The 26199-nt window shown below is 48.0% G+C and overlaps 1 protein-coding gene across 3 annotated transcripts in view; it reads left to right on the top strand.

The window, feature by feature from the left end:
- The window catches only part of DLG3 (discs large MAGUK scaffold protein 3), a 507232-nt gene that overhangs the window by 229415 nt on the left and 251618 nt on the right, over nt 1-26199 (top strand). For all 3 annotated transcript variants that reach the window (XM_029607251.1, XM_029607249.1, XM_029607250.1), the window contains one exon: nt 10757-10871. In XM_029607251.1, the coding sequence (XP_029463111.1) occupies nt 10757-10871 (115 nt within the window). The remainder of the gene's footprint in view (nt 1-10756; nt 10872-26199) is intronic.

The following is a 26199-nucleotide window of genomic DNA, read 5'->3' as shown; positions in this document are numbered from 1 at the left end:
GGTGGGAGAGGGGATGTTAGAGGTAATAGTGGGAAGGGGGTTGTGGGGGGGGGGGGGGGAGGGACATTGGGGAAGGTGTTAGGAGCAACCCATTATTTGGGAGGGAGAGAGAGTAGTGGGGTTAGTGGATTTTCAGGAAGGGAGCGGGAGGGATTGGAAAGGGAAATAGAAATGTGGGGGTGGTTGGTGGAGTTGTGGGAGAGGTGGAAGGGGATGTTTTTAGGAGAAAACCATGCACAGTTTACCTCTTCTTCATAGCGTACTTGCCTACCACAGTAAACAATGCTTACCATAGATTAGCTACTGAGAATAGCAAAGGATTCGGTAGGTGGCGTTAGTGGGCAGAGAACATGTGAGGATCTGGACTCCCTTTTGAAAGGAAGGGGGAGTGGTTGGAAGGCGTGGGGGGGTGGAGGCAAAGATGTTAAGAGCAACTCATGCTTGGGAATGGAAGAAGAGAGTAGTGGGTTTAGTTGAGTTCCAGGAAGGGACTGGGGGAATGGGAATGGAAATAAAAAGTTAATAATGGGAAGGTTGCGCCTACATCCTGTTTTGTGCACATCTATGCATCCTGTTTTGCGTATAACTGTACACATATGTGCGCGCTTATACTCACTTCTGCGTGAGAGGTACTTCTGTTTTTCTAGGGTGCGACGCCACAGTGCCCCTCACCAGCGCGCCAGCCAAATTTCACCACCAGGTACATCACCCGTTTGGCATCCCTACTGAAGAAACCCTTTTTGTCCTCTATCTCGGAGATTCCTTTTGTCCTCTATCTCAGAGATTCCTTGCTGGACCCCGGAGAGGTCTGAGTGGATCCTCGAGATGGCTCTGCAACATAGGATCCTGGCGCTGCCTCCTTCCAGCTTCTCTATGTTAGCTATCCGCTGCCTACGTGCTCTTGGGGATTTGCAGCCGCAGTCCCTGCAGCTGGATGGGTCGTGGTCGGGCCCCAGGCAAATATAACAGAGCACATGGTCATCTGTTACTGACATCACCTTTCCGCACTGGCAGAACTTAAAGCCAGGCAGCCAAAAACGTAGGTATGGCAGCGGCTGGGGCTTGCCCTGTCTGCGGTTGAGGTCTTTCCTTATTTACAGTTACAACATTATGTGGGCTCTTTCCTCCTCCATTAGACAGGCATCCCATTTTCAATCTCTTGATACTATTTTTTCCTTTGAAAAAGAGAAGGTGCCTTCGCTATCACATTATTATAAGCTTCTCAAACAGTTAACGGTAGTAGACACGTTTCCATCTTGGTGGTATGGGGTCTGTATCAGAAGACTTGTGAGGAGAGGCTGAAGGATCCGAATATGTATACCCTGGAAGAGGAAGTGCAGGGGAGATATGATACAGACCTTCAAACCTTTTCTGAAGGAAAGCAAACAGTAGAACTAGGGGTCATGATATTAAACTTCAGGGGAGACTACTCAGAATCAACATCAGGAAACATTTCTTCATGGAGAGTGGGGTGGATGTCTGGCATGCCCTTCTGGAAAAGGTAGTGACAACAAAAAAGTAAACAAATTAAAAAAGGAATGAGATAAACACTATGGATCCCTAAAAGCTAGATTTGGAAATTAAGAAAAGGGTGCATGGTGGGTAACCAGTATGGAGCAGTAGCGACTTCTCCTAACAGAAAGCATGGGGATTACTACCCTTAACCAATTAGCTTACTTGATTTTTTGACGCAACTGCAGCAGTGCTCTCTGCTTTGGCTGCGGGGAAAAAGGGGAATTGGATTCAGATGACAACCAGCATTGGGCCCTGACTTTTATGGTCCAGGGTACTGTTAATGCAGACATTAGGGAAAAAGTGCAGGATTGCTTCTACAGTCATGTTCAAGCAGTAGCATTGTATGAATAACCAGGAAGACTGCTCACCCTGTAAAAATGTTGCTAGCAGTAATTTTGTTATGGGTTTGACAGTTGCTTGATTGTTAATATTACTACCCTTAACATATGGCTTGGGGGTAACCTGCAAGAAGCTTTCTGGGCAGACTTGATGGATCATTTGGTCTTTTTTCTGCCGTCATTCCTGTGTTACCATATTAAAGGTATCCAGGTAGCTGCACATTCGGATGTGCGCTTTTTAAAAGGGGTGACGCATATATGACTACCCTTAGACCAACTTTTCCTCAGTGGCATCATAACCTAGCCCTTAGAACCACTGATATCAGCAACCTTAGAAACAAGCCTCCATTAAGGATCTGGCATTAAAAATTACCTTTTTGGTAGCAATCTGCTCCACCAGATACATTTCAGAATTGCAGGAGAAAGCCCTATGTAGCCATGTTTTTCCTACAGATAAGCAGGATGAATTAGCCATGACATCTGGGGTTGTCCCTCCGATCCTCTAGGTGGCGGAGCTCCAAAGAGCACACAGTTGAGCTCTGTGTGCCTGCCTGTGCATATCACCATGTGGCTTCCATCTTGCCACAGTCTTGCTCTTCCGTCGTGCAGGTTGCACGCGGAGCTCTGTATCTCTCAGTGCAACATTGTTTGGAACTTTCTGGTTAATTCCTTGTGGGATTCAAACAAGCAGTGAAGATGCCAAGACCCTCTGGTTTCAAAGCTTGCTGGTGTGGCAAGATCATGTCGATGATGGATGGACACACCTTCTGCTATGTTTTCCTGGGGCCAGACCATGACCAGGCCAACTGCAGAGACTGTGGCCGCATGACCCCGAGAGGCAAAGGCACCGAGGCAAAGAGCAACAAAGATCCAGATGCTTAAGGAGACAACAGTGGCAGAACCTCAGTCTGCCCAAGGATCCACTCAGTCCTCTCCAGGGTGCAGCAGGGAACCCCTGAGAGGTAAAGGGAAGAGGGTCTGCTCAGTCGGCCCTTCAGGCGATGAAAGGGCCTCGCGGAAGTGCACCCTACTGCCTTGACGCAGGGAACGCCGGAGGAAAAGCGACGCCATAAGTCCAGGCAAGTTGCGGTTGATGCATCCGGCGCATCGAAGCATGGATGCGAAGCATTGACGTGAAGAGAAACGCCAGAGTTATGTACGGGGGTCGAAGCACACCCACCATGATGAAAAATCGAAGCGCCGAAGAGAATTGGTGGAGGAGTCGGTGCACTGGCACTCACCGAGGGCACCATGCGAAGTCTCCAAGACAAGGGAGGCCGGCAGATCACTGGATCCCACATGTGGCAGAAATGGGCTTGTCACCTTCAGCCCGACCGCCATCTGGACATGGAGCCCTGTCCCAGAATGGGAGGGGCTGTCTGATGTGGAGCTGGTGTTAGCTCAGGGTTCGTCTGGGTCCTCCCAGTCTTACAGAATCTTTTCAGACCTGTCAGGGGCGAAAGACTGAGATGAGAAGGTTCACATCTACAAGAACATCTACAAGAGCCTCATGGAGGCCGAGAACTGGTATGTCCAAGGGGCCTGGATTTGGATATACTGCTGGCAGCAGTACCTCCCAGAGGGGGCCCAAGGGAATCCACCTCAGACAAGCAGGGCTCCCTGGCTGCCCAGGCGATGTCACAGATATTCCAGGTGCTGACGCTCTTCCTCCAGTGGGGGAATGGATCGAGGTTGTTCCTCCAGAGGGTCTGATTGGGTACCCCATTGAGGAGTCTGGCGACAAGGCCGGCAAGTCATATGGGGATGGCTCCTGTGGCTGATCCGGTTCCAGGAGATGTGCCCCGTCAGTCCGCCTCTTCTCCACTCAGGAGCGGTGCTGTACGTGGAGCACTTCCTGGGAGTGGAAGATCTGCAGCCAACGCATCAGTGGGCAATACTACTACTCCCAGCTCAGGGACTATGGTTTTCAGCGCAGTTCAAAACAGTTCTTAGCACCACAGCTGGTCTTTTCAGTGTACAGTCTTTCCTCTGTTTATGCATCGGTATCTTACTATCAGAGCAGGGAAATACTTACCCTCCAAGGGAATAGATTAAATGAGGTTCCCAAGTGGAAAGGATATCAAAATGATAAAGCAGATGGAACAGCTCCTCTATGAGGAAAGGCTGAAGAGGTTAGGGCTATTCAGCTTGGGGAAGTGATGGCTAAGGGGGGATATGATCGAGGTCTTTAAAATAATGAGAGGTCTTGAATGAGTAGATGTGAATTGGTTATTTACACTTTCGGATAATAGAAGGACTAGGGGACACTCCATGATGTTAGCAAGTAGCACATTTAAGACTAATCGGAGAAAATTCTTTTTCACTCTGTGCACAATTAAGCTCTGGAATTTGTTGCCAGAGGATGTGGTTAGTGCAGTTGGTGTAGCTGGGTTCAAAAAAGGTTTGGATAAGTTCTTGGAAGAGAAGTCCATTAACTATTATTAATCAAGTTTACTTAGGGAATAGCCACTGCTATTAATTGCACCAGTAACATGGGATCTTCTTAGTGATTGGGTAATTGCCAGGTTCTTGTGGCCTGGTTTGGCCTCTGTTGGAAACAGGATGCTGTGCTTGATAGACCCTTGGTCTGACCCAGCATGGCAATTTCTTATGTTTTTATGTTCTCTCTTCATTGGAACAACGCCGAGGTCAGGAGGCGCGTGCTCCACGTACAGCACCGCTCCTGAGCAGAGAAGAGGCGGACTGACAGGGCACATCTCCTGGAACCGGTTCAGCCAAAGGAGTCATCCCCATATGACTTGCCGGCTTCGTCGCCAGACTCCTCAATGGGGTACCCAATCAGACCCTCCGGAGGAACAACCTCGATCCATTTCCCCACTGGAGGACTTGTCCTATTCCAAGTTTGTGGAAAAGGTGGGAAACACCCTTAAGGTGGAGACCAGGAAGGTACCGGACCCGAGAGCAGAGGTCCTGGGTATTCTTAAGGTGTTTGAGGCACCAGTGGAGCTAACCACATTACCTTCCCATGCGGTCTTACATGAGATGATGACCAGAGCGTGGCAGCTTCCTTTTTCGGGAGCATCAACCTCGCTCAAGACCAATCTTAAGTTCAGAATGTGCAACTCACCTTTCTACAGCATGGTACATCAAAATCACAGAACATATAGAAAGACATGGTTTAATGGAACAAAGTCAGCATGGCTTTACCCAAGGCAAGTCTTGCCTCACAAATCTGCTTCACTTTTTTGAAGGAGTTAATAAACATGTGGATAAAGGTGAGCCTGTAGATGTAGTGTACTTGTTGGATTTTCAGAAGGCATTTGACGAAGTTCCTCATGAGAGGCTTCTAGGAAAAATAAAAAGTCATGGGATAGGCGGCGATGTCCTTTCGTGGATTACAAACTGGCTAAAAGAAAGGAAACAGAGAGTAGGATTAAATGGACAATTTTCTCAGTGGAAGGGTGTGGGCAGTGGAGTGCCTCAGGGATCTGTATTTGGACCCTTACTTTTCAATATATTTATAAATGATCTGGAAAGAAATACGACAAGTGAGGTAATTAAATTTGCAGATGATACAAAATTGTTCAGAGTAGTTAAATCACAAGCAGATTGTGATAAATTGCAGGAAGACCATGTGAGACTGGAAAATTGGGCATCCAAATGGCAGATGAAATTTAATGTGGACAAGTGCAAGGTGATGCATATAGGGAAAAATAACCCATGCATAATTGCACAATGTTAGGTTCCATATTAGGTGCTACTACCCAAGAAAGAGATCTAGGCATCATAGTGGATAACACATTGAAATCGTCTGTTCAGTGTGCTGCGGCAGTCAAAAAAGCAAACAGAATGTTGGGAATTATTAGAAAGGGAATGGTAAATAAAATGGAAAATGTCATAATGCCTCTGTATCGCTCCATGGTGAGACCGCACCTTGAATACTGTGTACAATTCTGGTCGCCGCATCTCAAAAAAGATATAATTGCGATGGAGAAGGTACAGAGAAGGGCGACCAAAATGATAAAGAGAATGGAACAGCCCCCCTATGAGGAAAGACTAAAGAGGTTAGGACTTTTCAGCTTGGAGAAGAGATGGCTGAGGGGGGATATGATAGAGGTGTTTAAAATCATGAGAGGTCTAGAACGGGTAGATGTGAATCGGTTTTTTACTCTTTCTAATAATAGAAAGACTAGGGGGCACTCCATGAAGTTAGCATGTGGCACATTTAAAATTAATCGGAGAAAGTTCTTTTTCACTCAACGCACAATTAAACTCTGGAATTTGTTGCCAGAAGATGTGGTTAGTGCAGTTAGTATAGCTGTGTTTAAAAAAGGATTGGATAAGTTCTTGGAGGAGAAGTCCATTACCTGCTATTAATTAAGTTGACTTAGATAATAACCACCGCTATTACTAGCAATGGTAACATGGCATAGACTTTTGGGTACTTGCCAGGTTCTTATGGCCTGGATTGGCCACTGTTGGAAACAGGATGCTGGGCTTGATGGACCCTTGGTCTGACCCAGTATGGCATGTTCTTATGTTTAGTTGCCTCTATTGTTGTGGAGTCAGCCATGAAGGAGAGCCAGGAAGCGCCAGCTACATGCGAACACTCCCCCGGCGAAGGACAGCAAGTACCTGGATAGCTTTGGCAAGTGCATGTTCCAAGCCGTGATGCTGAATGCAAAGATCCAGCTACATCAATTTACATCACTTAGTACTTGTACGAGTGCCTGAAATCACTGAAACCCCTGGTGATGTGCTGACCCAGATGGCAGTCCCCAGCTGCATGAGATGGAGGAGGGATTATGTCACCTGCTTCGTACAGTCTATAAAGCCTTTGACACCTCAGCGAGGATCATCGCTTGGTTATGGTTGAGTGCCATCAGGGAGGACGTTCATGAGAAACTAGCTGACTTGCCCTGCTTTCTGGACAACCTGTTCGGGGACAAGCTGTGAGAGACCGTGACGCAGCTGAAGGAACAAAGTGTAGCAGTACAGTCACTGACGTCTCAGGGAGAACAACAACCTAAAAGGAGATTCTGTCAGACGACTCAGAGGATGCAGGCCCCAAACCACAGGGACAGGTCTTACCCTCCCTTTCACCTGCAGCCGTATCAGCTGCCCAGGGAGCTGCAACAGCAACAACCCCAGAATCGCACCCGGCAACGCAACCCGAGCGGCTCAAAGCCCCAACAAGGATTTTAGGAGCGACAGTGCCACTGGCCCCAATGCCGAAGTCAGGGGCAATCCCCCAGGTTTACCAACATGGGGGGGAGTCAGTGATCCAAACAGGAAAGATCCACAGACTGTTCTGCTAGAACACCAATTTCCATTGGTAGGCCTTCCAGTGGGACGAGGGTGCTGGTTTCCATGTTGCCCCTCTTTCGCGAGGCTGGGAGAAGGTGGTACTTCCTGGGAGTGGAAGATCTGCAGCCAACGCGTCAGTGGGCAATACTACTACTCCCAGCTCAGGGACTATGGTTTTCAGCGCAGGATGTTCCTGCCCATGCTGGGGCCACATCAGAATTTGGTCATCAAGTGATGGCTGGCGAGGGAGGACGACCCGTGACGACAGTCTCCACAACCAATGGTGCTTAGTAGTGGCTCCCGCAGCCGGGAGGGAGGCAAGACCAGCCAAATCCTGGTTAGTTGCCTTGTCAGAGCAAGGGCCACATGGCCATAGAAGTAGAGAGAACAGCCCTAACATGCCTAGACCTGTCGCGGCCAATTCAAGATGTGCTAGTCTCATCCAGGAAACCTTCCATCAGAATGAACTACCAAGCTAAGTGGGCCAGGTACTCTAGGTGGTGCACAGACCCGGGGCTGGATCCTTTCTCGTGCCCCCCAGAATGTCTGCTGTACTATCTCCACTCCTTGTATCAAGCGGGACTGGCGACAGCATCAGTTAGAATGCATATAAGCGCTATCACAGCCTACCACCTTCTGCAGGATAGCGCTCCAGTGTCGTGCCACCTGCTGGTATCCAGATTTATGAAGTGTGTTCTTCAGCTGTGCCCGCCAGTAAAGAAGCCACCAATGCTGTGGGATCTAAATCAGGTCATGGAGCAGTTGATGCTGCCATCCTTCAAACCCATGGACAGTAGTCACATCAGATATCTCTCATGGAAGGTCCTTTTTCTATTAGCTCTCACCTTAGCAAAGAGACTCAGTGAGCTGCAGGCATTGGTTCACTATTCACCGTACATGGAGTTTTACCATGACAAAGTGACGCTGAGGACTCACCGGTCATTCCTCCCTAAGGTGGTATCGACCTTCCACCTTAATCAGACAATTACATTACCAACCTTTTTCCCAAAACCACATCAATCAGAGTCAGAGACTTCACACATTGGATTGTAAACGTGCCCTAGCCTACCTCAAGCGTCGTACACAATCAAATTCCAGAGCTTCACAACTGTTTGTCTCTTTGAACCCGAATGCTCCAGGTCGCCCTGTCACTAAGAGGACGCTGTCATCATGGATCTCTCAATATATCAAGTTCTGTTACAATAAGAGAGCGGAAACCTTGTCTGGCACTCCGAAGACTCACCAGGTCAGAGCAATGGCAGCCTCAATGGCACATCTAAGCGACGTGACTATTCAGGATATCTGCAATGCTGCCATGTGGTCGTCACTGCACACATTTACATTACATTACTGCCTGAACCAGCAAGCAGCTGCGGATGTGACAGTGGGGCGAGCTATCCTACAAGCAGGTACAATAAAAGAGACTGCCCGCAGGGGGAAGCCAAGTTGAGAACACCTCTTCAGATCTGGATCGGACTACAGGTCACCTCCATCACCAGGGGGTACTCATCTGCCTAGCTTGGGACTCCCCAGATGTCATGGCTAATTCAACCTGCTTATCTGTGGGGGGGGGGGGGGGGGAAGCAAGTTTGCTTACCGTAAACGGTGTTTTCCGCGGATAACAGGATGAATTAGCCATGCTAACCCGCCTACCTCCCCGGACAGTCTCCGGACAGTGAAATTACAGGCTCGGATAACAGTCGGAGACAAGCTGGGAGCCACGTGGTGATATGCACAGGTAGGCACACAGAGCACAACTCTGTCTGCTCTTTGGAGCTCTGCCATCTAGAGGATCGGAGGGATGACCCCAGATGTCATGGCTAATTCACCCTGCTATCCACGGAAAACACCGTTTACAATAAGCAAACTTGCTTTTCCTGATTTAGTCACTTTCTGGCCTGTGCTCTCATTCCTTCCAAAGGTAGTGTCTCCCTTTCACCTGAATCAGTGTCGATACTAGCATTCAGGAGAGAGGAATATAAGGGAAAGGATGACAGCCTTTCACCTACTGGATGGTATGCTGCATGATATTCAGATTTTTAAAGGTAGCAAACCCTTTCAGGGTGTTGTTTGGAGCACTGTGAAAGGGAGAGGCAGCCTCCAAGGCCATGATAGCCAGATGGATTAAAGAAGCAATATCTTCAGCCTACATGCTCTGTTAGGCAAGCACCAGTGGTGCTCCATGCACACATATTAGGGGCACAAGCATCATTCTTGGCAAAAGCGTCATTTGTCTCCCCAGGAGAAATCTGCAGAGCTGTCACCTGGTCTTCCCAGCACTTGTTTTCCAATCACTTTGGGCTCAAATGTACAGGCTAAGGAGGAAGCAATATTCTGGTCAGGAGTCCTGAAGGCAGCACTGTGTTACTCCCACCAAGCCTAGGGGTAGCTTTTATTTCTCTCTAATGTAAGAACTGGTTTAGCAGGAGAAAAAGGAAGGTAAAATTGTTGTTACCTGATAATTTTCTTGAGTCCTGCTAGACCAGTCCAGGCTCCATCCAGGACACAAGTGCCACAGAGATATGTGAGATAATCTGGCTCGCGCTCTCTTCCCCTTTTTTTCTCCTCTCTTTGCGACAACTTTGAAGGCTAAAAAATAAATATATATGTAAAGGAGAAGAGAGAGATGATTAGGGTTATTGCCTGGTTACTTTGAGAGTAGGCTACTAGTGAGAACCTTTGGCCACACCTCTCATAGCTGAGAATGAGGTCATGAATGGGGTGTGCCCTTTATCTCCAGCAGGGAAATCCCAAATGTAAGGACTGGTCTAGCAGGACTCAAGGAAAGAAAATTATCAGGTAAAAACTATTGCAAATGTTATTGTTAGTTTGTCATTGACCTGCAATAGGGCTGATATTAATCAATTGGTAAGTTCAGGGTTTATTACTTGTTGATGTAAATCCATAATTGACTCTTACTGGGAAAAACTTCCGTCCTAACCTTCTAATTGTGGTGATGGTGGGAAAATCAAGCACCACTTGTCACTAATCCTACAGGAAATAGATCTTAAACCTTACCACATCAAAAACAATACACTTTTGCAAAAACTTTTATACACACACAATTCACCCAGCCCTATTCTTTTTCAAAATTGTAAACACTCAAATTCCCCAGCAAAAACAATACTTTTGTAAACTTAAGACAAACAGTGGTCTTTTCCCTTGCATACCAGCAGATCTAGCCTCTGCTGTCAGCCTCCATCAAGGCTGAATAGATGCTGAGCCTTTAAAATCAAATGACTGTGATCAGATTTTGTCAATCTGCATTCTTTAGAAATAAAGGTTTGAGTATAATAACTATTAATAGATTCATAATGTGTTTTTCAATAGTTTTTCAATAGTTAGTAAAAGAAATGTTCCATCCCTTCTGCAGGGGTGGGGATATGGGAGTACCTCTGAAATTACAGCTTTATGGCAGCAGTTCTATGTGTGACTGCTGCCAATATTGATCTTTCATTTCTTGATGGATAGTGGAAAGAGCTGTTCAGACTAACTCCATCTCAGGCCTACTTTGGAGTCCTTGAAGTAAAATTCTGTATGGGATTGCATCAGAATGGAACCATAGCAGGAGATTTTGTGGGGAGTTGAAAGTTTCCTTTTCTCCTACTGTGCAATAATTTCTTCTCTATCCTTAGAGTACAGCCGCTTTGAATCCAAGATTCACGACCTGAGAGAACAAATGATGAACAGCAGCATGAGCTCAGGATCTGGATCACTTCGCACAAGTGAGAAGAGGTCTCTGTTTGTCAGGTAAGGTTGATCTAGCAAATGGGCAGAACTTTTTCAAGTCCTGACTGTCTCCTCTCAAACTCAGAAATAGATTGGGGATAGTGTAACTTCTGCCAATTATTGGATAATAATTTATCACTAAAGGAAATGGATGGGCATTGGCTTCTGTTACGCAATAACCTACATTTTCCTAGCATTCTCCTAGCATTCTCATGGGTTATGCACCTCTACCAGCAGATGGAGATGAACAAAACTGACGTCATAGTATATATATCCCTGCACAGACATCTCGCCAGTATTCTCAGTCCCCAGCAGATGTGTTCGTGCATCTCCCTACTGGCGATCGCTTTAAAAGTTTTGTATAGAAGGAGAAAAGAAGAAAGAAATTATTGCCCTGCTCTCCTGTGGTGATACCTTATGGTCCCATCTGCAGTCAAGTTTTTTGAGGTGATTTCATCAAATTCTTCCCTCAGATTAGTGCCTTGGTCCAGTAGCTGTTTTTTTGCTGGCATGGAGTTAGCTAGAACCCCCCCCCCCCCCCCAGCAAAACCCAAAAACACCAGCTGAAAGGCAGCTGAGTGTGGCGGTGAGGGTATATGCCCGCCCTCTCCGTAGCCAGAGACCAACTCTGTACTCAGCCAGGATGGGCTGAGCTCAGGTAAAGAGTATTAAAACATTTTAAATAAAAAGAGGGGGAAATAATTTTAGGGATTCCTTCCCCTCCGGTCTCCGTGCTCGGTGTGCCAATCCGACGTCCGTTCCCGCTTCCGGGGGAGCTTGGGGGAGTTGAGCAGCCTTCTGGGCTAGGCCCCGCTCTCAGGCTTAGATTTTTCGCCACGTTGTAGGCCGTGGCAATGTTCGCATGCCTCCTCTTTGCTTATAAGGCTGCCCTCTTCAGATACGACAGCTCGCAATTGCACACCAAGCTATGTGAATATTTGTGTGCCTTGCAGGGCGCTCAGTTGGGCGCATAAGGACGTCTAGCAGGGTGTTCACTTGTGTGCATAAGGGTGCCTAGTTGGACGCACAGTGGTGTGCTTCAGGTTGTCTAGACGGGCGCCCAAATTGGGCATCTGTCTGAATTGTATATTAGTCGCCTAATTTTTAGAACCCTTTTTTTTTTTTTTTTTTTTTACAAGCGCCTATTGTGAGCACAGCTGGCGCACATTTCTCAGATGCCTAATTAGAGCATGCTGTTGAACTATGGCACCAATAGCAAAGACGTCTAAGCACCTTACCCTTTATGCCGCTTGCCATATTCGGGCAGTTCAGCTTGGCGTTCCCTCTAACTTGTGTCAGCACGGTTTGGAGGCTCAGGGAGACTTGTCTCCGGCTGATTTTTCTAAACCCAGTCCTTTCCAGGATGATGTGGGAATGGACTTGTCAGATGTTTTACCTGGAATTGGGGCTCCCCTCCTCTCTCGCTGACTCCCTCACATTCGCACACACTCACATGCACTTAATCTGTCTCTCTCACACACACACATGCACTCTCTCACTGGCGCCCTGACACTCGTTCTTATTGGCTCCCTCACTTACACATGTACTCACTCTTACTGGCTCCCTCACACAGCAAACCACCCATTCATTCTTTCACACACTCAGGCAAGTTCCCATTCATTCTCACGCTCGCATACACACGGCAGCCTCAGAGCTCCTCTTACTCCTCTGCTGTTGCTGTCACCACCATCGCATGTCTGTTGGGGAGGAGCTGATCAGTTGTTCCAGAAGCCCTCTCTGCAGGTCCCCATGGTATTAAAAATTTATGGTGTAGCACTTCCTCCATACTACTTATGCATCTCGAGGTCAGCACAAAGAAAGTTCTGCTCTCATGAGCTTTTAACAAGAGGAGGCCTGAACAAACAAAACTACTCAATTCTCACAGGACAAGCAGGATGGTAGTCCTCACATATGGCACCTACTGGGCATGCCCAGCATGGCACTAACCCTGCATCCAGCAAGGGTCTCCCTTCAGTCTTTTTTTTTTTTTCCACACAGCTTTTGCCACGCGGATTTGGAGCTCTTTTCACCGGTTCCTGACAAGAAATTTCTCTCAGGAATTTTTTGCAAATTTGCAAAAGTTTATACCCCCTTGGAGTCTCCCTTCTTCGCAGTCGATAGCCGTGTCCGTACGGTAAGTTTTTGCCTGTTTTTCGGTTGGTTCCCATCGGGGACTTGTATAGGCCTCAGCGGCACCTACCGCAACTGGCCTAAATTTTCAACTGCAACGATGGCAGCGGGTTTTTGTCTATGCCCTGATTGCCCCAGGACAATGTCTATCACTAACCCCCATTGCGCCCAAATGACTCCGAAGGGCCACCGGTTGCATCTGGAGAAAATGGCACTCTTATTCCACACAAAACATCGCCCACCATCTCAGACTTCATCGATGCCGTCACCGGCTAAACCGCGCATTCGATCCGATACTGATGACTCTGTCGGTGTCTAAGTATTCGGCGTCCCCGTCCTCGGTGCCAGATACAAGTAAGGCCGAGCACTGGGAAAAGCACAGGCATAGACATCGAAAATCTATGCCATCGACATCGGGGACACCGGTGGCTTCAACGTCTGGGATCGAGCCACCGAGGGAGAAGCCCCAGTCTGAGGAGCCTGAACCCTCCTATAAACCGGATGCACCGAGATGTTCTCTGCCTTCGGTGTGCGCGGCAGCCGAGACTCCACCTGGACCGGTGGACCCTCTGGTGCTGCCCGCCATGTTTCCTACTCCGGACCTTGGGTTCACCGCTCCAGCGTTCCGTGAGGAATTGCACCGGATGTTGCAAGAGGCAGTGGTACAAGCCATCCAGAGCCTTCCAAGGCCATCAACACTGGCACCGGTTCCCGTGCTGGCTCCAGCACCGGTGCCACCGGTGCTTGTTCCTCTTCTTGACAAACTGGACATCCTCGTCGGTGCACTGCCAGTGGCACCGGGGAAATCACCGATTCCCCTTGCTCCATCGACGCCCATTCCTCTCTCCTTGGATGAAGAGGGGTCATCGATGCCGGAGCCCGTTCAGGACCGTCTGGAACGGGTGCACTGAGGCGCCCGTCGAAGTCACCGATGCCGCGCCCAAGGCCATCGATGCCGGTACAGATACCCTCTGTGCCAAAGCCTCCTCCGGCCGGGGGAGGTCCTTCTTTACCGGCGGAACCACCATTGGATGCTGGAGATCAGCCTTATAATCCGTGGATGGATGACTCCTCCGATTCCCAGGAATCTGTCAATGTCCCATCGGAACCTTCACCACCTGAGGCGAAGCGTAAGTGTCCACAGGAGGACCTCTTCTTTATTAATTTCATTAGGGAGATGGAGACTATTCCATTCACGCTGCAAACTGAAGAAGACTCTTGGCATAAAATGCTGGAGGTGCTTCAATTTCTGGATCCACCGAAGGAAATAATTTCCATCCCAGTACATGATGTTCTACTGGATCTTCTGCAGCGCAACTGGGAACATCCTGGAATGGTCCCTCCTTTTAACCACAAGACTGATGTAACTTATTTGGTGCAGCCATCTCTTGGTTTCCAAAAGATGCAGTTGGCGCATCACACAGTAGTGGTGGAGTCTGCCCAGAAGAGGGCCAAACGTCCAAAACCTCATTCTTCAGCACCTCCCGGGAAGGAGCAAAAGTTCCTGAATGCTTTTGGGTGCAGAGTTTTCCATGGCTCTATGCTCATCTCTCGTATTGCGGCATATCAGCTGTACATGATCTAATACAATAGGAATCTGTTCAAGCAATTACAGGAATTTGGGGAATCTCTCCTGGAGCAGCTTCAAGATCAACTGAATTCCATTATCAAAAAAGACTTCGATGCAGGCAAGCATGAAGTCCGGTCAGCTTATGACGTTTTTGATACAGCGTCCAGGTTGTCAACAGCGGGAATAAGTGTGAGACATTGGGCTTGGCTGAAATCCTCCGATTTACGCCCGGAAGTTCAAGATCGCTTAGCGGATCTCCCCTGTACAGGAGATAATCTCTTTTGAGAGAAGATCCAGGAAACTGTAGCACAGTTGAAGGATCACAATGAAACGCTGCGACAGCTCTCCGCTGCTCATGCTGATTTTTCTGCCTCTTCTAAACGGCTGTTTAGGAGAGAGGTGCAGAGACAGGCATTCAAGACCTGAAGATACTATCCTCCACCTGCCCAATCTCGTCCATCCAGACCTTTCCAGAAGCCTCCACTACGACAACCCAGGTCTCAGAAGCCACAGCCACCTGCACAACCTGGTCCTGCCTCAGTTTTTTGACTCCCTGCTAGAGAGCGACTGTCATCTTCCCCCTCTGCCATCTCTGCCGATTGGCAGCCGACTCTGCCACTTTACCACCAGGTGGTTAGACATCACTACAGTCCGCTGGGTCCAGTCTGTCGAAGCTCAAGGTTACCATCTAAACTTCCTCTCCATTCCATCGGACTCACCACCTCGGCCGGGGTGGACTTCCTCCGACCATTCTCATCTCCTGCAAGGGGACATAGCTTCCCTGCTGCAAGCCAGTGCCATAGAGCCAGTTCCTCCTTTACAAAGGGGAAAGGGCTTCTACTCCCGATACTTCTTAATACCAAAAAAGATGGGAGGCATTCGCCCCATATTAGACCTTCGTGCCCTAAACAAACATCTTCGGAAAGAGAAGTTTCGGATGGTTAACCTTAGGCTCCTTACTACCGCTGCTCCAACAGGGGGATTGGCTCTGCTCTCTAGATCTCAAAAACACGTACATGCACATAGCAATTACTCCGTCTCACAGAAAGTACCTCCGGTTCTTCGTCGGAAACCAGCACTTCCAGTACCGAGTACTTCGTTTGGCCTGGCATCTGCCCCTCGTGTCCTCATGAAATGCCTGGCAGTAGAGCCGCATACTTAATAGGACTAGGCACTCACTTCTGTCCTTATCTAGACGACTGGTTACTGAGTGCTCAGACTCCGGAGGCGGTTTTTCACTCCCTCCATCTTACGCTGTGGCTCCTACTGCCTGTGGGATTTCTAATCAATTATCAGAAATCCCATCTGATTCCATCTCAATTCCTCTCCTTTATTGGAGCGGATCTTGACACTATCCAAGCGAACGCTTTTCTTCCCAGGGACCAAGCTCATACGTTGGCAGTGCTGGCTCGCACTCTACAATCTCGCCGAACCACAACTGCTCGTCATGTCCTCGTCTTGCTGGGACATATGGCGTCCTTGGTCCATGTTACCCCAATGGCTCGACTTGCCATGCAAGTAACGCAGTGGACATTAAAATCCCAGTGGTCACAAGCACATCATTCAATGTCCAACATTGTCCATGTCACCAGGCAACTTCGTCTCTCACTGGCGTGGTGGATCCAAGAGTCCCACCTGCTCAAAGGGCTGCCATTTCAAGCTCCAGAACCTGAGATAATCCTAATGACCGATGCTTCCACTCTAGGTTGGGGAGCACATATCAACCATCTGCAGACTCAGGGAACCTGGTCTGCAGCGGAGGCACAACATCAAATAAACTTTCTGGAGCTCCGAGCGATCAGATATGCCCTTTGCGCCTTCAAGGATTGCTTATCCAACAAAACAATCCTAATCCAAATGGACAATCAGGTAGTGATGTGGTACATCAACAAGCAGGGAGGGTCCGGTTCCTACCTCCTATGTCAGGAGGTAGCACAAATTTAGGCCTTAGCTCTCTCTCATGCCATGCTGCTGAGAGCGACCTACCTGGCGGGTGTGGACAATGTTCTAGCGGACACGCTTAGTCGTATATTTCAGCCCCACAAGTGGTCTCTCAACCCTGCGGTGGTGGATTGGATATTTCAGAAGTGGGTGTATCCGAGCATCAACCTCTTTGCGTTGGTTCACGATTGCAAGGTGGAGAACTTCTGCTCCCTAACTCGCAGTCACAAAACTCCACCTTTCTTGGGCGACAGGCCTCCTCTATGCCTACCCACCACTTCCTTTCATCAGCAAGACTCTCGTGAAGCTACGCCAAGACTGGGGCCTAATGGTTCTAATAGCCCCCTACTGGCCACGACAGGTATGGTTCCCATCCTTCGCAACCTCTCAGTGCGTCCACAAATTCGTTTAGGCACGGACCCGTCTCTGATATCTCAGAAGAGCAGTCACCTGCGCCATCCCAACCTTCAGGCCTTGTTGCTGACAGCTTGGATGTTGAAAGGCTAATCTTGCGGCCTCTCAATCTTTTGGACTCTGTATCCCAGGTCCTGATAGCTTCACGAAAGCCTTCTACTAGAAAATGTTATCATTCTAAGTGGAAAAGATTTTCATTGTGGTGCACTTCAAAGGCGTTAGACCCTTTTACCTGCCCCACAACTCAGTTTTTAGACTACCTCTGGCACCTCTCGGAGTCGGGTCTACAGACTTCCTCCATTAGAGTAAATGTTACTGCGGTGGCCGCCTTTCATCGGGGTACAGGGGATGTCTCTATTTTGACACAGCCCTTAGTAGTCCGCTTTATTAAAGGCTTGTTGCACCTCAAGCCACCTCTCTGTCCTCCGGCCCCGGCTTGGGACCTTAATGTGGTTTTAGCAAGACTCATGAAACCTCCGTTTGAGCCTCTGCGTTCCTGCGACTTACTTGGAAAGTCCTTTTCCTTTTAGCTTTGATGTCTGCCCGCAGGATCAGTGAGCTACAGGCGCTGGTAGCATACCCCCCTTACACAAAATTTCTTCATGATCGGGTGGTCCTCTGCACTCATCCTAAATTTCTGCCGAAAGTAATCTCTGAGTTCCATTTAAATCAATCTATAGTTTTGCCTACTTTATTTTCAAAATCCCACTCACATACAGGTGAGCGGGCTCTGCATTCCTTGGACTGCAAACATGCGTTAGCATTTTATTTAGAACGCACTTCAGACCATAGGAAGTCCACCCAGCTATTTGTCTCTTTTGATAAAATTAAACTGGGTAAGTTTGGGTGATGGGTAAGCAGATCCTGTCCTCCTGGTTGGCGGACTGTGTTTCCTTCTGTTACCAACAAGCAGGCCTTCCGCTACAGGGACGCGTTAAAGCGCACTCCATTAGAGCAATGGCAACGTCGGTAGCAAACCTTCAGTCTGTACCTCTTGCTGACATCTGCAGGGCTGCTACTTGGAGTTCTCTCCATACCTTCGTAGCCCATTATTGCCTGGACAAAGCTGGCGCACAAGATTCTCTTTTTGGCCAGTTGGCTCTGCGCAATTTGTTCTCAGTTTAATACCCAACTTCCTTCAACAACCTGCTGGGAATTTCAGGCTGCCCGTTCTCCAAAATCGCCCCAGTTGTTGTACCTGTTGCACGTCTTTGGGTGCTTTTGGTACATGCGTGGGTATCCTCAGCTCATTATTCACCCATATGTGTGGACTACCATCCTGCTTGTCCTGTGAGAAAGCAGAGTTGCTTACCTGTAACAGGTGTTCTCACAGGACAGCAGGATGTTAGTCCTCATGAAACCCACCTGCCACCCTGCAAAGTTGGGTACAGTTGCGATTTGTTGTTTTATTTTTCGCACGCTCTCTTTACTATATGAAACTGAAGGGAGACCCCCTGCTGGATGCAGGGTTAGTGCCATGCTGGGCATGCCCAATAGGTGCCAGTCAAAGTTCTAGAAACTTTGACAAAATTATTCCGTGATTGGGCTCCATCCTGATGATGTCACCCATATGTGAGGACTAACATCCTGCTGTCGTGTGAGAACACCTGTTACAGGTAAGCAACTCTGCTTTCGCCCAGTGATGCTGATGGGTGGCTTCATTTCTTCAGCCAACAGTGGGATGGGGGTCCACCAGCTGCTGCACGGGCCTCTGTTTTTTTGCTGTCTGTGGCATGGGATCTACCAGTAGTCGCACAGGCCTTTTTGTCTGCTGTCAGCACACAGCTGATTCTGATTGGGCAATGGTCCTCCTCTTCTTGCCCTGCCGCTCCTCTCTTAATTGGCAGATGCTGGGGCCCCGCTGCTTTCCATATGCTGCTTCTGAGGGGAATGTCACCACTGGCCGCTGACACCTAGGTTGACATCGTCAAAGGCTTGCAATGTCAGACCATTGCTGATAGTGGAATCTTTGTGCAAACTAAGACAATGCAAATCACTTATTAAATGATATTGAATGCTTTGCTTAAGGTGACCACAGTACTCAGTCTTTAACCTCACTTTGCATACCAAAAAATGTTTCTCAAAAGTATACTTGGGACCCTCAGTAACAGGTTTCATCCTGAACTGATGATTATAAATAACTTGTCATGTTCTCATTTTAAGACATAAGACATCTAACTAAATGGTGCAGTCAAAGTACCTATTTGTATGCGGTCACCTTAAGCAAAGCATTCAGTATCATTTAATGAGTGATTTGCATTGTCTAAGTGAAATCTTTGTATGTACTATTTTCACTTCGCAGGTTTTTTTTTAATATAGTCTTGTGTTGTCAAGACCATTGTTGATGACATCATTGCAAGATAATGTGGCCAATTGAGGAGGAGGGCGGAAAAAGTCTGGCCGGGTTTGGCCCACAAGCCATAGTTTGCTCATCCCTGCTCTACAGCACAACCAGAGTTAACCAGATAAGTTATCTAGCTAACTCTGAATATCGGAGTTACCATATAACTTTTTGGCTAACTTAACTCTACCCTTCTATTAGTCGTCTAAATTTTTGCCAAATAAGAAATTAGCTAGATAGGTGGTAGAAATATTCAGAAGTTGGTATTTAACTGGATAACTCACTAGATATCCAACTAAATGCTTCTGGAGATGGACCCCATAATGTTTAAAGAAACCTTAACATTGGAAAGAGTAAAGTACAAGTTTAATTTAACAGTAGACATTATTTTAATTGTTTTTTTAAAATGGACTGTATTTAGTTTATCATCCCCCCATGCCAATCAGATTTTACATCTAGCTGAAGAATTAATTGTCCTACAGTTTCTCTCTATGATATAAGAAAATTCTGGGCTTTGGATAATCATTGCAGTGTGTCCTTATGTGTGTGCACACAATGCTAAGCAGCTGGGAGTGGGGCTGTCATGGACATGGAGAGAGGCAGGAGCAGTGGAGCCACACCATGGGCTTAGAGGGAAGGAAAAAAAAAAGATTTGGCGGCTGCAGGGCTGGTGAAGTTCCCCCAGCCCCACCAGCGTAAGAAAAGAAAAAAAAAAAAAAAGAGCAGCAATGGTGGCATTAGGGCTGGTGGAGGTCACCAGGCTCCATCAGCAGGGGAAAGAAAAAAAAAAACCAAAACAAAGCTGCAAGGCTGGTGGGGTTTCCTGGCCCTACCAACGGAAGAAAGAAAGAAAGCAGTTATGGCAGTAGCATCAGGGCTAGTGGGATTCCCCACACCCCACCAGCAGAACATTAAAAAAAAAAAAAAAAGTAGCAACTGCGGATAGCGTTTGGACTCGGGGGGGGAGGGGGCTGGTTTTTCTTGTTGCACAAGCGGCAGAAAGTGAGCAAAGTGCAAGAGGAAAGGGGAATAGGAGAGCAAACGGAGCGGAGTTGCAGTCTACTATTGCCATGCCTCAGAAGGGCTGGTGGGGTTTTCCAGGCCTCACCAGCCACAGGAAGCAGCCAGGAGAGGAGGAGAGAGCGCTGTTGGATTGAGAGGGAGGAAGGGGAGGAGCAAAGTTACTAAAGAGTACCAGACTAAGAGGAGAGGGCTAAGTGAGAGTAGGGGAGAGGAAAGACTGAAATGCTAAGGGAGAAGGGAAGAGAGGGTAGTCACCCCCACCCACACATTCCCACGTCCCCTACAAACAACACAACTCCTCCACCCTGCACACACCATCACCCAGCCTCATGGACACATCCCACACACACTACCAGCCAGCCTCACAGACAAATTCCACACATTACTACTCCCCTCCACGCATAACATCCTACAAACAAAACCACCACATGCACACACATCCTTTTCCCCATTCCCCACACGCCACCACTACCACCCCCGCACCCATTCGACACACACCATCACCGCCCCATCCCCACCATCCCCATTCCCCACATACACCAACACTCCCACACACTCGCATCCCTCACACACCACAACGCACATACATGCATCTGTCACACGTACCGCCACCCCATTCATACACACAGATGTCTCACAAACACGGCCATCGTCATACATACGCACTGCAGCATTCAATTTTCTTTTTCATTTTTTATTCAAATTTAAATATATTAGGATTCAAATTTAAATATATTAGGATTTGTGACCCTCGCCCGCTTTCACGTGGCAGGAATGCCACCGGATCCAGCCGCCATGCTACCGTGCCCAGCCTCCTTATAGGAATGGGCACATAATATGCGCACAGTGATGGGAAAATCCTGAATGGCGTCTCTTGATGATGTCACTTGCCTGTCCTACTTAAGCCCTGGCCCCGCAGTAGTTTCTCACCTCAGCAACAAGTCTCCTGATGTGCCTTGCTTGTCAGTGTGTGTTGCTTTGTTACTATGTTCCTGTCCGTTCTGTGTTCTGGTGTTCCAGCGTTCTAATCCTGTCTTTCTTTTGCCCTGCTCCTGAATCCTGTCCTTGCCTTACCGGGTCTACAGGCCATTCCAGGCTTGGTCCAGAAGATTTTGGAACAGAAAGTTTTGGAAATTCTAGCGGCCTCCATGGAGCGCCTTAGCGCTCATCTAGACTCCACGATCCCAGCAGGCTCACTGATTCTACCATGCCAGTCTCTTTGCCACCCGCGCACTCCATCGTACCGCTTGCAGCTCCTCATATATCTTTTTTGAGATATGGCGACCAGAATTGTACACAGTGTTCAAGGTGCAGTCTCACCATGGAGCGATACAGAGGCATTATGATACTTTCCGTTTTATTCACATTCCGTTCCTAATAATTCCTAACATTGTTTGCTTTTTTTCAATGTGTTATCCACTATGACACCTAGATCTCTTTCCTGGGTGGTAGCTCCTAATATGGAACCTAACATCATGTAACTATAGCATGGGTTATTTTTCTCTGTATGCATCACCTTGCACTTATCCATATTAAATTTCATCTCCCATTTGGATGCCAAATTTTCCAGTCTCACAAGGTCCTCCTGCAATTTATCACAATCCACTTGTATACTTAGATGACATCTTAGTCTTCTCCAGGAACCTGCAGACTCATCGCCAAGACTTCTCTAGGGTTCTCCAATGTCTCCGGGATAACCGCTTGTATGCAAAACTGGAGAAATGTCTTCGAGAGAGAGAGTCTCCCATTCCTGGGCTACATTGTCTCCAAGCGAGGGTTCCAAATGGACCCTGAGAAGCTCAAGAGCATATAGGATTGGCCACAGCCTAGTGGTCTGCGAGCCTTACAGAGGTTCCTTCGCTTCACCAATTACTACCGCAACGTCATTAAAAACTATTCCAAGCAGACAGCCCTGCTCACGGCTCTGACTCGCAAGGGGGCTAACACTAAGGTGTGGCTTCCTAAGGTCATAACAGCCTTTCAAGACCTCAAGGTGGCTTTTCTCCAAGAACCCTGTCTCCAGCACCTGGATCCTCAATGTCCTTTGATTGTGGAGGTAGACTCCTCTTCTGAAGGAGTAGCAGCTGTCTTGAACCAACACTCACCTTCAGAGACCCTACGCCCCTGCTCATTTTCTCAAGGAAGTTTTCTCCTGCCGAGCAGAATTATGCTATTGGTGACAAGGAGCTTTTAGCCATCAAGCTCATGTTGGAAGAGTGGTGCCAGTGGCTAGAGGGTGCCCAGCATTGTATCACTGTCTACACTGACCATAAAAATCTTGAGCACCTGCGACAGGCCCGTTGGGCTCTCTTTTTCACCCACTTTGATTTCAAACTCCGATACAGGTCTGCAGCAAAAAACATGCGAGCAGATGCTCTTTCTCGTTCCATTGCAACTGAGGGTTCTGTTGAACCGCTCCGGCAAGTCATTGACCCCGCATGCATTTTCACAGCCACCATGACCGTCCCTCCAGGGAAGACGGTTGTCCCACAAAAACTGTTCAAAAAAAAAAAAAAAGTGTTAAGTGGGTTTCTCGACTCCCATGTAGGCCACCCTGGACAAGTCAGACCTTTGCTTTGCTCCAGCAGTTCTACTAGTGGCTTGACATGCAGAAATATGTCCGGGCTTATGTGACCTTGTGTCCCATCTGCGCTTAGCAGAAACCTCTTGTGGGACGACCTTGGGGGCTGTTCCCAGCCCCCAAGAAACCCTGGACTTGCATCTCCACAGACTTTGTCATAGATCTCCCGCTCTCAAACAGCAACACAGTCATCTGGGTGGTGGTTGACCGTTTCTCAAAGATGTCATATTTCATCTCTCTGCCCGGCCTTTCATCTGCTCCACAACTAGCACAGCTTTTTGTCTAGCACGTGTTTCGCCTCCATGGACTTCCCAAGCACATTATCTCCAATCGTGGCACTCAATTTACAGCAAGGTATTGGAAGGCCCGCTGCAAAATATTCAGTATCACCCTAGATTTCACAACCGCCTACCATCCGCAAGCGAATGGTCAGGCAGAGAGGACCAGTTACACCCTGGAACATTTCCTTCGAGCTTACATCAACACTCGTCAGGAGTGACTGGGCTAATTTACTCCCCTGGGCAGAGTTCTCGCATTCTTTTCAACCTTGCGCCACCACAGGCACTTCTCCTCCTCTGCTGCTTCAGTTAAAGGTTCCTTCACCGGCAGCTCAGATGACCGCGGATGAGCTAACCCCCCCCCCCCCCAAAAAAAACCCCCAAAAAAAGCTATGGACCCAAACGCAACTGTTGCAAAAAGCAGGATTTAAAGTGAAAAGATTCGCCGACCTCCATTGGAGTCTCGCACCCCGGTTCAAACAGGGAGAAACGGTGTGGCTCAGTACGTGCCATATTCAGCTGAGAATCCCCTCGATGCGGCTTGCTCCCTGATACATTGGTCCATTTTTGGTACTCTGTCAGCTGGGTCTGGTGATTTACCAGCTCTGGCTACCCGCTTCGCTTAGGGAAACATAACTCCTTCCACGACTTTCTGTTGAAGCCGTTAGTCTTATCCTGGTCCTCTCAAAAAAAACTCCAGAACCTCAAGAATTAGCCTCAGCGAGTGACAACACATATCAAGTGTGTGAAATCTTGGACGTGAGGAGATGTGATTGGAGATGGGAATACCTCCTCTCCTGGGAAGGGGTGTGGTCCAAAAGAAAACACCTGGGAACCTGCCTCCAACATTCTGGATAAGAATCTGATCAAGCAGTTCCATGCCTCTCACCCAGGAAGACGAAACCCTCAGGAGGTGGGTTTGGAGGGGGGGGGGGTACTATTACACTTGCCTACCATGGGAACCTACGGCTGGCCTCACTCACCCTGGATCTCCTGGTAATGGCGGGGAGCCACCGCCACCCTCCACGGCCCTGAGCCGCAGGCTGCTGCTGCCATCCGCGGCCCCATGCCGCCGGCTCCTTGCCACAGTCTCTCCCTCCTTCGTGGCTGAATGCTGCTGATGCCGCCACGCTGCCTCGCAGCCAGGACGCCACCAATTCTCCTGCTCCCTGGCTTCCCCTAGGGGTGCGCGCATGTCTCTTTGCTCAATTTAAAGGATTTGCAGTGGAAAAAGTCCTGCGACCCTTATTGATGTTATCATTGCTCAGGGGCTAAGTAAGGCAAGCCCCTGCATGCAGGACCTGCCTTGGCAATAGGTCGTCTTGTTCCAGAGACGTGCATTGCCAGTTCCTGAGTTCCTTCCTCATCCCTGGGTTGACCTTGGCTTTGACTTCAGACCAGACTTAGACTATGAGCTATGCTGCCTGCCATGACCCATGCTTCGATACCGACTATGAGCTTCGCCACCGGTTCACGACTTGGCCTGCGCTACTGCTGCTTGTCCCTCTCTTGGACTTCCATCTCTGCAGAGGCCCCTCATAAGTTCAGCCATCCCTAGCACCTGAGGGCTCAACCTAATGGGATCGTGAGCTGGTAGTGGTGAAGCTCCAGCGGGTGAATGGTCCTGGTAGTGGTGAAGCTCCAGTGGTGAATGCTCCTTGTCTGCCTCATCTACCAATGGTGGTTGCCTGTGGGACTCCTCCCCACAGGCAGCGCCAACTTCCCCTTGGTCCAAGGGTCCACCATCATAACAAAGATTTATCGTTTGCATCATTCATTTTGCTCATCTTTCCAAATGTTGTTTGACATAGTCTATTAAATTTATTTGACTTGCTGAATCTTACAAGCGTATGTTTGGGGTTGCTGGCCTTCTCCTCTGGAATGTGTACTCAGAGGGAATTAAGATGGAAACATTTTTCGTCTACTTTAGGAAGCAACTTGGGCATTTAGCTTACTTATATAAAGGTCCATGATGAGGCCAGCAGGGTGTTGATGAGGATAAATCTCTAGTACAGGACATCTTATGAGCAAATGTTCTTTTGGCTATGTAACTTTATTTTTGTATTAGTAGATATTACTTGTTTGTCATATTTTATTTATGAATATATCTTATATTTGTTTTTATGAATGTTCACTTGTTACTTGCCTTTAACCGTGTATTGAATGAGATATAAATATTTTAAATTAAATTAGAGAATCATTTAGAGGAGTGTAATAATATTGACTCATTTCAGTTCGGGAAAGGAAACGATACCACTATGCTGCTAGTTTTAATGTTAGAATTGTTACATTACCAAGTAATTATCAATAATTCTGTTGTCAAGCTGGATATTTCTGCAGCATTCAATATAATTTGTCATCAAAAGTTCATACGGTTTGGAGAGGTGGGCTTGACATGGTTAGACTCCTTTCTAGCAGGTAGAAGGAAACATCCATGTGTGGGGAAAAGTGTTCATCCTGGGAAAATAAATTATGGTGTGCCCCAGGGATTGGCTCTTTTCAGCCAAGTTATTTAATATCTGCCTGTAGTATCTGGGCAAGTTTTTCACTGAGCTGGGAATGTTTTATAGTTAAGGTCCTGATTTTCGATTAAAACAAAAAAACCCTCTAATAAAACACCTCCCATGAAGAAGTTGTTTTTGTGTTTAACCAGAAAAACCTGAAAAATAGACTTACCATGGAGATTCTGACGATGTCATCTGATTGCTGCAGTATCTCTTCTTGACTGTAGTGGCTAGTTGACATAAAGTAGACCTAAAGAGAGGCCCGGTGGGACCATGGCAAACCTCATCTCATCGTGGCCTGAAGGGAGGCCTGATGGGGCCGGGAATCACTCCTTTATGCCACAGCCCAAAGGGGGGAGACCTGGCATAGTGGACTTCTTCCTTCTGAGGCGCAAAGGGAGTTGCAACAGGACCGTGGTGGACCCCATCCAATAACAGCCCAAAAGGGAGTCCTGCAGGACCCAGCCCCAGCATGGCATGAAGAAAGGGGAAGGCCCTGAGTGCGCGTGCATATGTGTATGTGTGTGCAAGCCGGTTCTGTTCAATATCTTTGTGAGCAACATTATG

Source organism: Rhinatrema bivittatum, chromosome 6, assembly GCF_901001135.1.
Source record: "Rhinatrema bivittatum chromosome 6, aRhiBiv1.1, whole genome shotgun sequence".
In the NCBI taxonomy this organism is placed as follows: Eukaryota; Metazoa; Chordata; class Amphibia; order Gymnophiona; family Rhinatrematidae; genus Rhinatrema; species Rhinatrema bivittatum.
This window is presented reverse-complemented; position numbering and strand designations above follow the sequence as displayed.